This window comes from Opisthorchis viverrini, assembly GCF_000715545.1.
Source record: "Opisthorchis viverrini unplaced genomic scaffold opera_v5_316, whole genome shotgun sequence".
In the NCBI taxonomy this organism is placed as follows: domain Eukaryota; kingdom Metazoa; phylum Platyhelminthes; class Trematoda; order Opisthorchiida; family Opisthorchiidae; genus Opisthorchis; species Opisthorchis viverrini.
In genome coordinates, this window is record NW_008751971.1 from 138,988 (window position 1) to 150,919 (window position 11,932).

Here is an 11,932-nt window from a genome sequence, read left to right on the forward strand (position 1 = left end):
AGGTGGGACTGCTTTTTGGAATGTTTGGCTTTTTTGCAAAGTAAATGCACTGATAAATGGTTAACCCCAGTAGCCACCAGCGAAGTCATGGAAATCTCGAATGGGGGGATCGGAGCCATCTTCGAACGTGAAGCCACAATGTCATTTTTATTGGATTGGGAGCTAGGGTTATCTAAAAGGAGATTTACTTTTCTCGCGACGCCCGTGAAAACCTTGAAATAAAACAAGTATTTGAATACGCGCAGCCCTCGACGTATGAAAACATTCAACCAATCAGGAACGAGCACCTGAATGGCTGCTCGCGAAGGCCCATGGATCGCCTTCGTCTGACGCAGGTGAGTCTCTGCGTTTACGTTTCTGTGCCCGTCATGCCTTACAAGCCCCCCACGGACAACTTAGGCGACCTTAGTCCATGGTATCTGGCCGTCGATGTGGTATTCCACCGTTGTTCCTTTCACACTATCTACCTGAGAGAGCAACACATGGAGTCCTACCACAAATGCTGTCGACTCAACTTTTTCCATTGCTAACTCCGTGTGCATACCTTGAAGCAGCTGAACTGCCCCCATCACATATGTGTATTCTGTCAGATCGAATAAGCCCTAAGGACATATAGAAAAAGCCCCCACGAATTTAATCCACTGGTGACCTGTCCTTTGATTTTTGGAGGAGAGCATCAGAAGGCCTACCAAGGCTTTCTTGGTGCATTCAAACAAGGGTAAGTTAACTACCGGTTGATTATCTCAAGGGAGTTTATGCAAGTAGGAGGCCATAGAGAATTTGGTGCAGATTCTAAGGCAAAGCATTTTGAATTGAGAGAAACCTGCCGACTTCACCCAGAAAGGCGCTTCTTCCATTTTCGTTCGTTCCGACTATCTGGCATAAATCGTTTTTGGATCGCAGCCCTTCGAATCATATCCACAAGGCGCATTAATAGTGTCTACATATCACTGAAACGGAGAGCAGGAACTTCTTCGCACATGTAATCCAGTGTGACGGTGCAGGACAGAGGTCAAAGTAGATTGTTTACGGTGTGGTGCATTTAAGTGGTTAAAATATTTACCCTGTGCATCATGCTTGTGAACTTCACTGGTTTTCCACTGGTCTTGCACTCCTAGGAACACACTTGGTACTGGTAGAAGAAAACAAGAGGATTTGCTTTACGCACGCATATCATCTATGGGACTAGAATCTTCTAGTCAGATTAATTGTCTAAGAATACAGCGTACTGGAAAGCCTGAGCTGATGTATGAAGCAACCAAACTGAACTTGGGAATAGCGGGAAACGTCATGATGATCATGATCAGCATCATCATTGTCAATCATCACGAGCTGTGAAAACTGCGTACTTGCCGTGCAATGATTCTAGCTGCCGCATTTTCGTTCACCGGTAGTTAGGAGCTAGGATGGGGTTGATAGCTGCGCAATCGAGCCGGTAGCAGATATAATCGATGCGTAAATACAGGGGTGTCAGTGGACCTTTCGTTGTGGGGACTGGGAGCTTAGGAATGTATTGAAAGCAACATAGCTTAGATGCATGCGCGTCACTGGACCGCGTCAGTGTCTCGAAATATGTGTCTTGTCTCGGGGTCCCCATCCAGGGAGAGTTTACTGGTAATGGCCCTCATACTTTGTCGCCAAGCCATTTCCTGACATTCCCTAGCTTGTTCCTGCCTGGTTGTGCGGAAAGCACTTCGAGGAAGTTGATCAACTGGCGTGCGAAGCACGCGACCAAATCAGCAAAACTTACGGAGTGTGATCTGTTGTGGGTTAGCTATTTCTTTCGAAAGCCATTCGACGTACTTCAGCATAACTGTTCTGTTGTTCTCACTAGACTTGGGTAATGCTCCAAAGACATGGATGCTCAAGTAAAGAAAGCTTTTGACATTTTGAGCCTGCGCCGACCAGGTTTCTGCCCCGTAGGCCAATGTGGAGCGCACCAAAGTATTGTAAACACGACCCCCGACGGATAAAACGATGCCACGCCTACGTCACAGGTGATGCAGGTTCACGAAAGCTGCTTTAGCCTTCCTGATCCGGATGGGAGTAACATCTTTGGGGAAGCCATCAGGACTAGTGCGGCTGCCAAGGTAGACAAATGTGTCTACCACCTCAAGGGGCTCATCCGCAAGCATGAGGTCAGAGTTCGAGCTTATCCAGTCTTGCGATGGGAAGCGCAGCCCCGCGGAATCCCACTTACCGCTCTCGACTCAATGCTTCCCCGGCCACCATAAGGCGATGAAGGACCAGTGACGCTAAAAGTCTTGGCACTACTGTAGTCAAGCAGGCCCCTCCTTGTTTAGCGCAATCATTGCTGCACTCTTTATGAAAATGAGCATTGTCGCCTATTCTTTCCAGTTCTCTTTTCCCAGATGAATGGTAACAAATCAGACAAAGAGGACTTCACTCCCAATTTTGAGATATGCTGATGGAAGGTCATCCGAACCACGAGCTCAGTGGCGCTTGAGAGAACATATGCAGTAATGAACTTTCGAGATCACAGGTCGTTGCAGGTCTATGGTTCTAGTGCAGTTTGACAATCCGACTGAGAAGCAGCAGGTGGCCACGATAATTATCGTTCGAAATGCCCAGCACAGCGGTCAGGGATCTTTCTATATAAGATGGCCGCCCCATTTAAATCCTTTATCACTTCACTCAACTGGTGGTTTACAGGGCTTGGTCGCACACAGCAATCGAGGTAATTTCCGGACAATCCAAGTATCATTGGCCGCTTCCTTTTCTTTGACCCTCCCTGTCCACCTAGCTTCACGGTCGTTGCTCATTCTGAGGCGCGTTTGACACCTGACAATTCGTTAAGCTGAAGGGCTCAGTGGTTAGGGCGTGGATTTACTGACTGGAAGGTCCGCGGTCCGAACCCCGCCTCTGCCTCTCGACTTCCACTGTCTAGGCTTGGGCAACCTGGCGGCATCCCAGCCCTCGTGCAGCTAGGCACCGAAAGTGTTACAGCTGTTTTATTTTCAGTGGAAACATTTCAAGACTGAGGCAGTGCCACTGTTCCCGGTGATGTACAGTGTTTGAAAAGACCTGGTGGTGCCTTGCCACAGGCGAAGCTCCGGACATTGTCAAGGATGTGGCAGTCTTGTTTCTGTGAGGGTTGGCATCCGACAGTGGATGACTGCAGAAGACAGACAGTTCAGAAGACAGTTCTTAACAGTTAGCTTGTTTAACTTATGGATTTGCTAGTGTCTCAGTTGCTAAGTCACTTTTCCGTCCTTTACACGGCCCTGGAAGGCAAAGAGAGAAGCTATACCAGACGAGTGCATGATCAGAATCCACTCACATATTCCAAAATGAGGGGAAGTCAGGTATCAATCTGCGTCATCGGTAACTGTTGGTGATGTGATAAATTTGGGTCCGTGGCCAGCACGCTGTCGGAGGGCATCATGTCGCTGGACGACTTTGGTTATTTCGAAAGTTGATGCAGCATAAAAACAGTCTGCGGTCAGCAAACAGCTGGAGCAGTCTTTTGGCGTTGTCTGTGCGCGCCGAGTCCAATCCAACTTACTCACCCAACAGTTTCACATGCGCTAAATACATCCACTTGTTCATTAAGATATCCAGATCTCACAACGGTATCTGAGCTTTCGGCCCACCCTACCAGGACATCCTTTTTGTCGGAGACGTTTTTTCTGATGGTGTCAGGGTTACGGTCGTTTGGGGCCTAAGCAGGCACGATAAATTGGCAACGATCAGCTAGCCACCTGTGAGTTTCACAAGGTAGTTATAATCATCATCGAGAGTATATCATCAGTATATCATCAGAATATATCATCATTACTGGTGCTTATATGCCATACAACTATAATTTGTTTGATCGCTCTATTGTGAAGAACGAAGAACAGCGAGTTACCGTATTGTGAGAGGTCGTATTACAAAGTGACCTTGGGTTNACCAGCATACCCATCTATATCGGAACAACAGTGCTGCTGTCCCCCATGAAAGGAGGGGTTAGAAAAAATCGACCTTAAAAACCGCACTCTCCGATCGCCAAACGGTTGACCATGACTGCCAGCCCATTACTTAATATGGTCGAAATACTTTCAAAACCAAAGATTCCGTTGCTGCTCATAAACATGCTGCGAGAAGCCTCATTAGCGGTTAGACATTTATGCCTTACCCCCGGGTCCTCCGTAAGCTCCCTAAAATCAAGCAGTGTAGATTTGAATCATTGACCCGAAAAAAGGTCCTTCAAGAAAAAGCCATTAACCACTACCCCGTGATTCAGAATTTTGCGCCTGAGACCAGGGACAGGGGGCCCGAAACTTGACTTCTACGCCCTGGTACGTTTGGTGTGCTCCACAACTCAGCTGCGCCATACCTATATACTTCCGCCTCTATTGTTTGTCTTATCACCACAAAGTTGGTCATTGATTCCAAATGGTCATCCTGTTTGCTGATCGTACTCCTTTCCCCTAGGCTTTTTTAGAGGGGCTTAAATGTGGGATTCCATTTTGCTCCCAGCTCCCTCTTCTATGCAACTCACGTTTATCCGGATCGATCGTTTTTAACGCCCATTTTCTTTACAGACGTCCTCTCTTTTTGAGGTTAGATGGAGTCCACCCCTTGTAAATTCATGGCTTTCGTGCACCGAAAAATATTTGTGCGCTAACTGGTATTCCACTTGCAAACCCCCGTCCTTCCTTTTTTCTGTTCCGAGTGTTTCATTGCGATATCTTAAATATTTGAATTGTCACGACGTATTTATTTGCTTTCCCAGGTTAACGATGTGTTCTATTTGGACCCTTTTGATGGTAAAGTCCATGTGCGAGGAACTCTCCATTTAACACTGACCCATATTTTCTTTGTTGGAGTCTCCAGAAAGCAGGAAGTATGGGTAAGTAAGCTCAGTGCATTACTTTTGACCTGTATGTGGAAGCGAGCAATTTGGATATTGTTTATTGTTTATTGTTTATGCTACAGAAATATGAGTAAGGCTTAGTCTTTACTTTTGGATTTATGGGCACAGATACACTGTGTCTATCGACCTCATAGAACTATCATCACACCTAGGTTATACTGCTTATTGCTCTCTTGGGATTCACTTGCCCATTTGTGTGCAACGAGAAGACAGACAGGTGATCACGGGCTAAGACAAGGGATGGCTTCCTTCACTCGCTAGTGGGTTAAGCTGGCTGATGTCGGTGATAGAATTGTTTGTTGAGCTTGCAACCTTGTTGCAGACGTTATATCACTGATTAGAGTGACCGCCAGTGTGTCGCTATGAAGAGGCTTAGAGGTGAGCTGATTAGTGTTATATGCGAGCCTGAAAGAGGATAAACGTCGATCGTGGGTAGCTGCTTCAGCGACCGAATTTCGATTTCGGTGCGTTCTTCCATCCCATCTACAATGTCTTTGGAAAAAATACTTTACCGTGTGAATGCTGTGTACACCACAGAAGACACCCTTTGACCGTTTTCACCCTATAACGTCGGTCACTGGATGACAACGATCCCCACTCAATAAGGAAAAAGTAAGAAGATCGGAGTTGATTGGTGTGCATCTCGAAGCATGCTTCTCCATGTCATGTTACTCAAACTCCAAGGACATTGCAAAGAAGTCCTGGACTGGTTAAGATATGTACCCGCCTAGAGAGGGCCACTTTTTTGTTTGGTTTCTCCGGAAAGTAGAACAACCGTGGATTTATTCATGAAAATTCTACCTCTTTTCGGCGTCATTCTCTTACCTTTATAGAAGATAAATTTGCAGTCTTTGGCTGAAGATTGCTGTGACTCCTAGTATATTTTGACGGGTAACTCTTCAGTTTTGTTGACCCTATGTCCACCCTTATTATATTTTGTTGACTTGCTGTCGGGTTTGTATGCTTCGCAGCTCAACACTCGGCTTATTGCATCTGTCGAACGTCTTCCACTAAACACGGGCGGTGCTCCACTTGTTATTCGAGGGAAGAATTTCCGCATCATACATTTGGTCATACCACGGGAGCGTGACTGTCATGATGTGTACACAACTGTTCAGCAGCTCAGAAGCATAGGTAAGTGATTGATGAACAAGCGGCGCCATGCATTGATCGGGTTTTGACGATTAGGTGACACCGAAGCCTCTGCGGTGGACAGGTCACTCTTTGCGTACCACGGACTATTTTTGTCGACCTTAATTCTGTGCTCCATGGCCGGTTTATGCGAAATTCCCCATTCTCTCTTTGTTTCGTATCGTTTACTTTTGTTCTATAGCGGCGTTGTTTCTTGAACCTGGTCGGATGCGGTGTTGACTGACTCGGATCCTCGGGTCCAATGATACTGTTTGCTTTTGTATCGGTGATCTTACGGGTTCACTTAGGCTTGGGCACAGTTCACTGTGATATTTAGGTTTAAAACAGCACATTGCGTGAGATGCTCCTGTGGTATGGTAACACACTTTCGCACAGTCACAGTTCTTGATGTTTCGGTGTGTTATTTGACCGGAGGATAAAGACTGGTTTTCCCTCTTAGGGGCCCGGTGGCTTAGGATTTTATATGACACTTGAAACTATCTGACTACAGGTACTTGGACAAACAGTAGTAGTAAGCGGAAGAGGGCAGAGGATACTGTAGTAACAGATGGATTAATAGACAGTATGAAATAACCAATGTACGATCAGCAAAGCTCAGTTGGTAGGTGCAGAAAAGGGTAAATTGAAGCAGCAGAGCATCTTAGAAGTAACAGCAAGTAATCGCCAAACGATATACAAACGTACGGACATGAACAGTCAAACGATATAATTAAGCGCTACAGAAGCATAAAGGAGCAAATGCCAGTCAATACGTTCGGGAGGTAATTTCGTGTAGAAAAGGAAACTTATGCAGCCCAGTGAGCGAACCAAATCTAGGTTGAAAAGCTGAGAAGTGCTGTACAACTGCTTCATCCTTATTGAGAATCATCAGCGGTGTGCATCTCATGAAACTTAAGGGAGTCTGAAATCCGCGACCTCTCGTCTAATAGTTTTGACGCCAGTAGGGGCTGATCAGCAAAGTAATTAACTCATATTAAGACAGGATATAGCTCCACTCAGTGATGGGATCCGCATCAGGTGATCACACGTGTCGACTGGCTTATCGGGTGAGAACTTATCAGACGGAAATTTCACTCCGGGTGAATTTTATTCTTCCTCTGAGCTACGTATAGATTGTCGGTAGTTTGCTGATGATTCTCAATGAGGGTGAAACGGCTGTGCAGTGCTTCTCAGCTTTTTAGCAATGAGTGGCTTCACTTAAAGGACGAAATTTCGATTAAACTCTCCGAACCTTGTACTGTGAACAATTTTCTGAAGTCTTCAACCGATAGCATGACAAAGAAACAGGTACAGTAAGATCAAAATAAAATGTACCCTTAGGCAAGTTTAGTGAAACACCAATGTACTGTTAGGATAAGGCATAGTAATGGTAGGCAGTAATAGGTCTCAGTGAAAGTTGGCCTTTAGGATAATCGACTTAGTATAGTGAGTGTCATTCGCAACCGCTGTCCAAAGGATTCAGGTTCGGTCATCGGCTCGGTCGGTTTGTCTCGAAAATTAACGGAGCAGATATGAAACTGCATGCTAAGATGGACAGGTGACCACTAGGGGATGAGCGGGTGGTGGAGCGTCGAAGGAAAAAACGGCGTTCTGGAAAATAGACACAGTCAGTAGTTAGGGCAAGTACACTCCGGTCATCTTTGCTTCACACGGAATCAACACAATCGATATCTTTACGCAAATGAAGTTTCCGGATTGAAACTTTGTTAGATGACAGTGAGACAATAGTCGGAGGTTGTGCATTGGATCATGGCAATCCATCAATGACGATTGGTGCGCTAGCTACTTTCACCCTGAAAACAACCCAGCGCACGTAATGCAAAACGATCGACTTTTTTGGAACACTCCGGTAGCTATTGTGGGGTAACATCACAATTTAGTTTCCTTTTTTGGCTCAGGAATGTTGGCACAACACTGAACATGTGGAAGCCGGTGCTATTAAGTTTAAGACCAGACTAAGTAGTAGTTGGCGTGTTTATTTGAGCCTCCTACGAGAGTGGCCTGTTTCAGTTATAGAAAGAACTAGATACTAGGTATGGTGTAGTTTAGTAACTGAGTTTCGGAAGCTGCAGCTGGACACCGGCCTCTTGACTACTTGACTCACACCGAATACCACATATTGTTCAGGTGATTTGTTGCGTAATTTAAGAGGTGCGCGTTGCCAACGATTAACAAGACAGGTGAAATAGCTCCTCAGCTTTTTTACGTAGGTTGATCTGGCTTTGCAATTAGAACTTTATCTCTCAAAATGCCTGTAAGATAGGCCAAAGATGATAGATCAATCTTCACCCGAACCATCTTCTGTTCGAATAGTGTTAAGTTTTTTTGCGATTCTTCGCTCCATTCCTATGTTTTCTTCACCTGTCGTTCCAGAACACGTCACCGAGCTCCCATGCTTCCGCCTACTCCCACCTGGATGTTACTGGGATCGTGCTGATGGTTGGACTACTTTCGACATGCGCACTCAGTTCGAACGGTTTGGACTACCAAATGCGGCCTGGACCTTAACAGATATTAATCGCGATTTCCAGGTATGCTTACTATGGCTATCGGTCTTGCTGTTCGCCTTAGAGCTGTGCCATTTTTGAACCCCAGCTACCTCACTCATTTGTAGGTAGACAAGTTTGTGTTTTTCCTGAGTCTTCCACAGAATATCGCCAGTGGTTTTTTAGTTTGCAGTCTATAAGTAATTAAGTCCATTGGACCAATTTGATACGGTCCACTTTGGTCCACAACGACGGAACACTTGACCTATCGGTTAAAAGGTGAACTGATGTAAAATCTCATGCTGATTAAGGTTCACATAATCCTATCCCAGTCACTGAACACCCTTGGTAAGTGTTTAGATGTTTTATATTTTTCGGATTTTATTCACGTGCTGACTTTGATCAGATCATCTCATAATATATGCTTGGAAGCTGAGCTGTTCCGTATTGTTCAAGGGGATTCAACTCAATGGTACTTGCTACCTCACGAACTATACTGGCCTTGATCTCTTGGGCCTGGATTGGATTAATGAGCTTCAACTGTTGGATGAACCCCTCAATGTCATTTGTGACGAAACAACTGCAAGTGGCTCCAATAAGTTCACGAGAACATCACGTCCTGATGATTTTGTGGTCGCCACAGTTACAGCCAAACCGGAGACCAGATGGAGCATAGGCGACATAGCGACTACTCACCACCGGTAGCCCTCTCACCTCAGTGCAATTTGGTGAACCCTGTCAGCAGCCTGCAACGTTTCATCCGCGGTCTGAACCCTTCAGTTTACAGTCACAGGTTCAGGCGAATCGTTCTACTGCTATCCGGAAAGTCAAGGAAGAGGGGCTGGCAGAAAAGGTGCCACAACAGTTACGCAGAGACCAGCCACTGATTCGAAGATATGGGGAATGCTCTCCACGGTGGACGCAGGGTCGACTATGTCAAACAAGAGACACGTAAGATCATAAGCATAGCCGCGAAAGTGAACCAACTTCAGACAGACTGTGGCTCGGTGAGGGGACCACATCGAATGAGACACCGGACAGCCGTGACACACCTCCCAAATGGAGGGTACCATATCCCAGCTCGGTATGTACACAGCGCCGGCGACGGACTGAAATGCGACAGCAACTCCCTGAGTCGTCACAGTGGAGTCCAAAGCAGCAGTCGGTTGAACAGCCTTCTCAAGGGGGAGGTGTTCGGAGGCCAGCCGTCCCTAATAACCGAACAGCACATCATTTGGACGTATGTGTCACGTGCAGGACACGGGCCAAATGAAGGCATGCCCTGATTGGTCAGAATGTCAGCCAATCCAAGTCAAGCACCTTTGACTCGACGCTTCTCACCCCCTCACGGAGATTCTGGCACGATCTTGTGGAACACTCTGTGACTACCCTATATATACAGTTGTACTGATTTTCCTTTGTCTCCATAAAGGGCTGTGTAGAGCTACCGTGCCTTTTGATATATCATAGTGGGCGATGCAGGAAGCCAAGGGATCGATAAAGAGTTGCACTACTGTACAGCAAGTTACAACAGGCATTCACGATAAAGTAAGCAACATGGGACGATTTTAGGGTCATCGGTCATTTTGCCACAACACGGCATTCAGCATGAAGGCGCTATATACAATGCCGTAAATGAGCGCTTATCCGTGATATGTAGGAAGTTTGTGTTCATTCTGATCGTAAAGGAGAAACAGCGCGCTCGATGACTCGGGACAAGTGTCTCGCTTCTGTTGCTACCGGAAATGTAGAAAGTCATTCCATGAGTGCCATTGCAGGCTTTGCAGGAACCAATCAAAAGTTGCTCCTTTAGAGGGCGGCCGCTATAGATGTGGTCTAATTTGTTACCTGTATCACTGATGGCTTGTAGCTGAGAAGCGCGTTGGAGTGGACTTGTCGGCGTCGATAGTGAATACTTAATCCTCCGTTACAGTTGTGCTATTTATCCACTACTGCCATTCGTAAAACAGGTGATTGAGGTAGGAGGGTTTTGGTAGATCTTGAAGTGAGAACTTCAGGCGCAGATCTTATGTACAAAAAGACGCATCTTGAGACGCCGGCCTCCCGCTTGTTAGATAGTTTTTTTTTGTAGACTGACGGGGACGCTTGCTTTCCGCCACACCCCACAGCTGATTCGTAGCTCGTTATCTTAGCAGAGCACTGTCTGGTGAGTAGGAGTTCGATCGAGCTCGAGGTAGCTCAGTAGTTAGAGCGCGAACTTGCCAAAGGTCCATAGTACGAACCCAACCCCGGAATCTCGATTGCTTCTGCCCAGGCTTGGGTAACCGGGCGACATGACTCAAGTGGCTAGAGCGCGAATTTACTGACCGGAAGGTCTTTGTTTCGAGCCCGACCTCTGCCTCTTGACTTCCCCTGTCTAGGCTTGGGTAACCTGGCAGTATCCCAACCCTTGTGCTTCCTTCGCGTGGCATGGCAGCTAGGCACTGAAAGGGTGTTACAGCTGACTGGTTATCTTATCTTTTAACCTGGCTGTACCCCAACTCTCGTGCGTGGCAGCTAGGCACCGGAAGGTGTTACAGTTGAATGATTATTTTTATATTAGGAGTTCGGCAGTTCGAATCCGTTCCAATACGTCTTAATGTTCGTTTCGTGTGTACTGGGACTAGCCATTTCAAGTGGACAATCGTTTGGGGCTTTGGTGAGATGACTTCACTGCACTAACAGCCACCAGTGCCCCAAGGACCACACATTTTGAACGTGGTAGTAACAGTAAGATAATGAAATGCAAGAAATCGCTCCACCCATCAGTATTTTGTACTCAAACTACACTGTTTTGTCCAACGGCACTTTTGTATAAGGCCGTTGTCCCAGTGTTTCTGTTGTGGAATCTCACTTTTCATGTGACACGAAATTACTGTTGTGGTAAAGACAGAAACTCAGTGACCCATCACTTCAACAAAAAATTGTCGCCTATCGTTTGAGTCTTACAGGTTTCCAGCTCATCATCGTCATGCTGCCATAATGTATTTAAACTCCTCCCACACCTAATCGTTTCCTTCATCCATACTCTGTAGATTTGTGATACATACCCAACCGTACTTTCCGTCCCGGCCACCGTATCAAGGGCGATGTTACATGCAAGTGCCCGCTTTCGAAGTCGTGGTCGTTTCCCCGTACTAACTTACCTGCATCCCAATGGTCAGGTAAGTCACCACGCAAACCATAGGCTCATTAAGGGCTATTCTAGTTTAAAGAAAACTTCCTCAGTTTTTATCATCGGTGAACGAAACTGCGGCAGCTATAACCAGTGTACGACGAGTACGTGGTTCTTACAGCTGACAATGATGTTGACAGTTGGCCTGCAGGGCTTTGATCGTAACCCCAACTGTTGTCCTTTACTTTATATTCCATCTCACCGTCAATGCATTCAACCTCTGTTCCTCTTTTAGTCCGC

At 46.2% G+C, this 11,932-nt stretch overlaps 1 protein-coding gene across 1 annotated transcript in view; it reads left to right on the forward strand.

Moving 5' to 3' along the window:
* Nucleotides 1-287: 287 nt before the first annotated feature.
* Nucleotides 288-11,932, forward strand: part of T265_09881 (hypothetical protein) — a gene marked incomplete at both ends in the record, with an annotated part of 26,117 nt that continues 14,472 nt past the window's right edge. Inside the window, 4 exons of the mRNA XM_009176088.1 lie at nucleotides 288-335; nucleotides 4,739-4,855; nucleotides 5,851-6,013; nucleotides 8,405-8,562. Coding sequence (XP_009174352.1) covers nucleotides 312-335; nucleotides 4,739-4,855; nucleotides 5,851-6,013; nucleotides 8,405-8,562 — 462 coding nt within the window. The remainder of the gene's footprint in view (nucleotides 336-4,738; nucleotides 4,856-5,850; nucleotides 6,014-8,404; nucleotides 8,563-11,932) is intronic.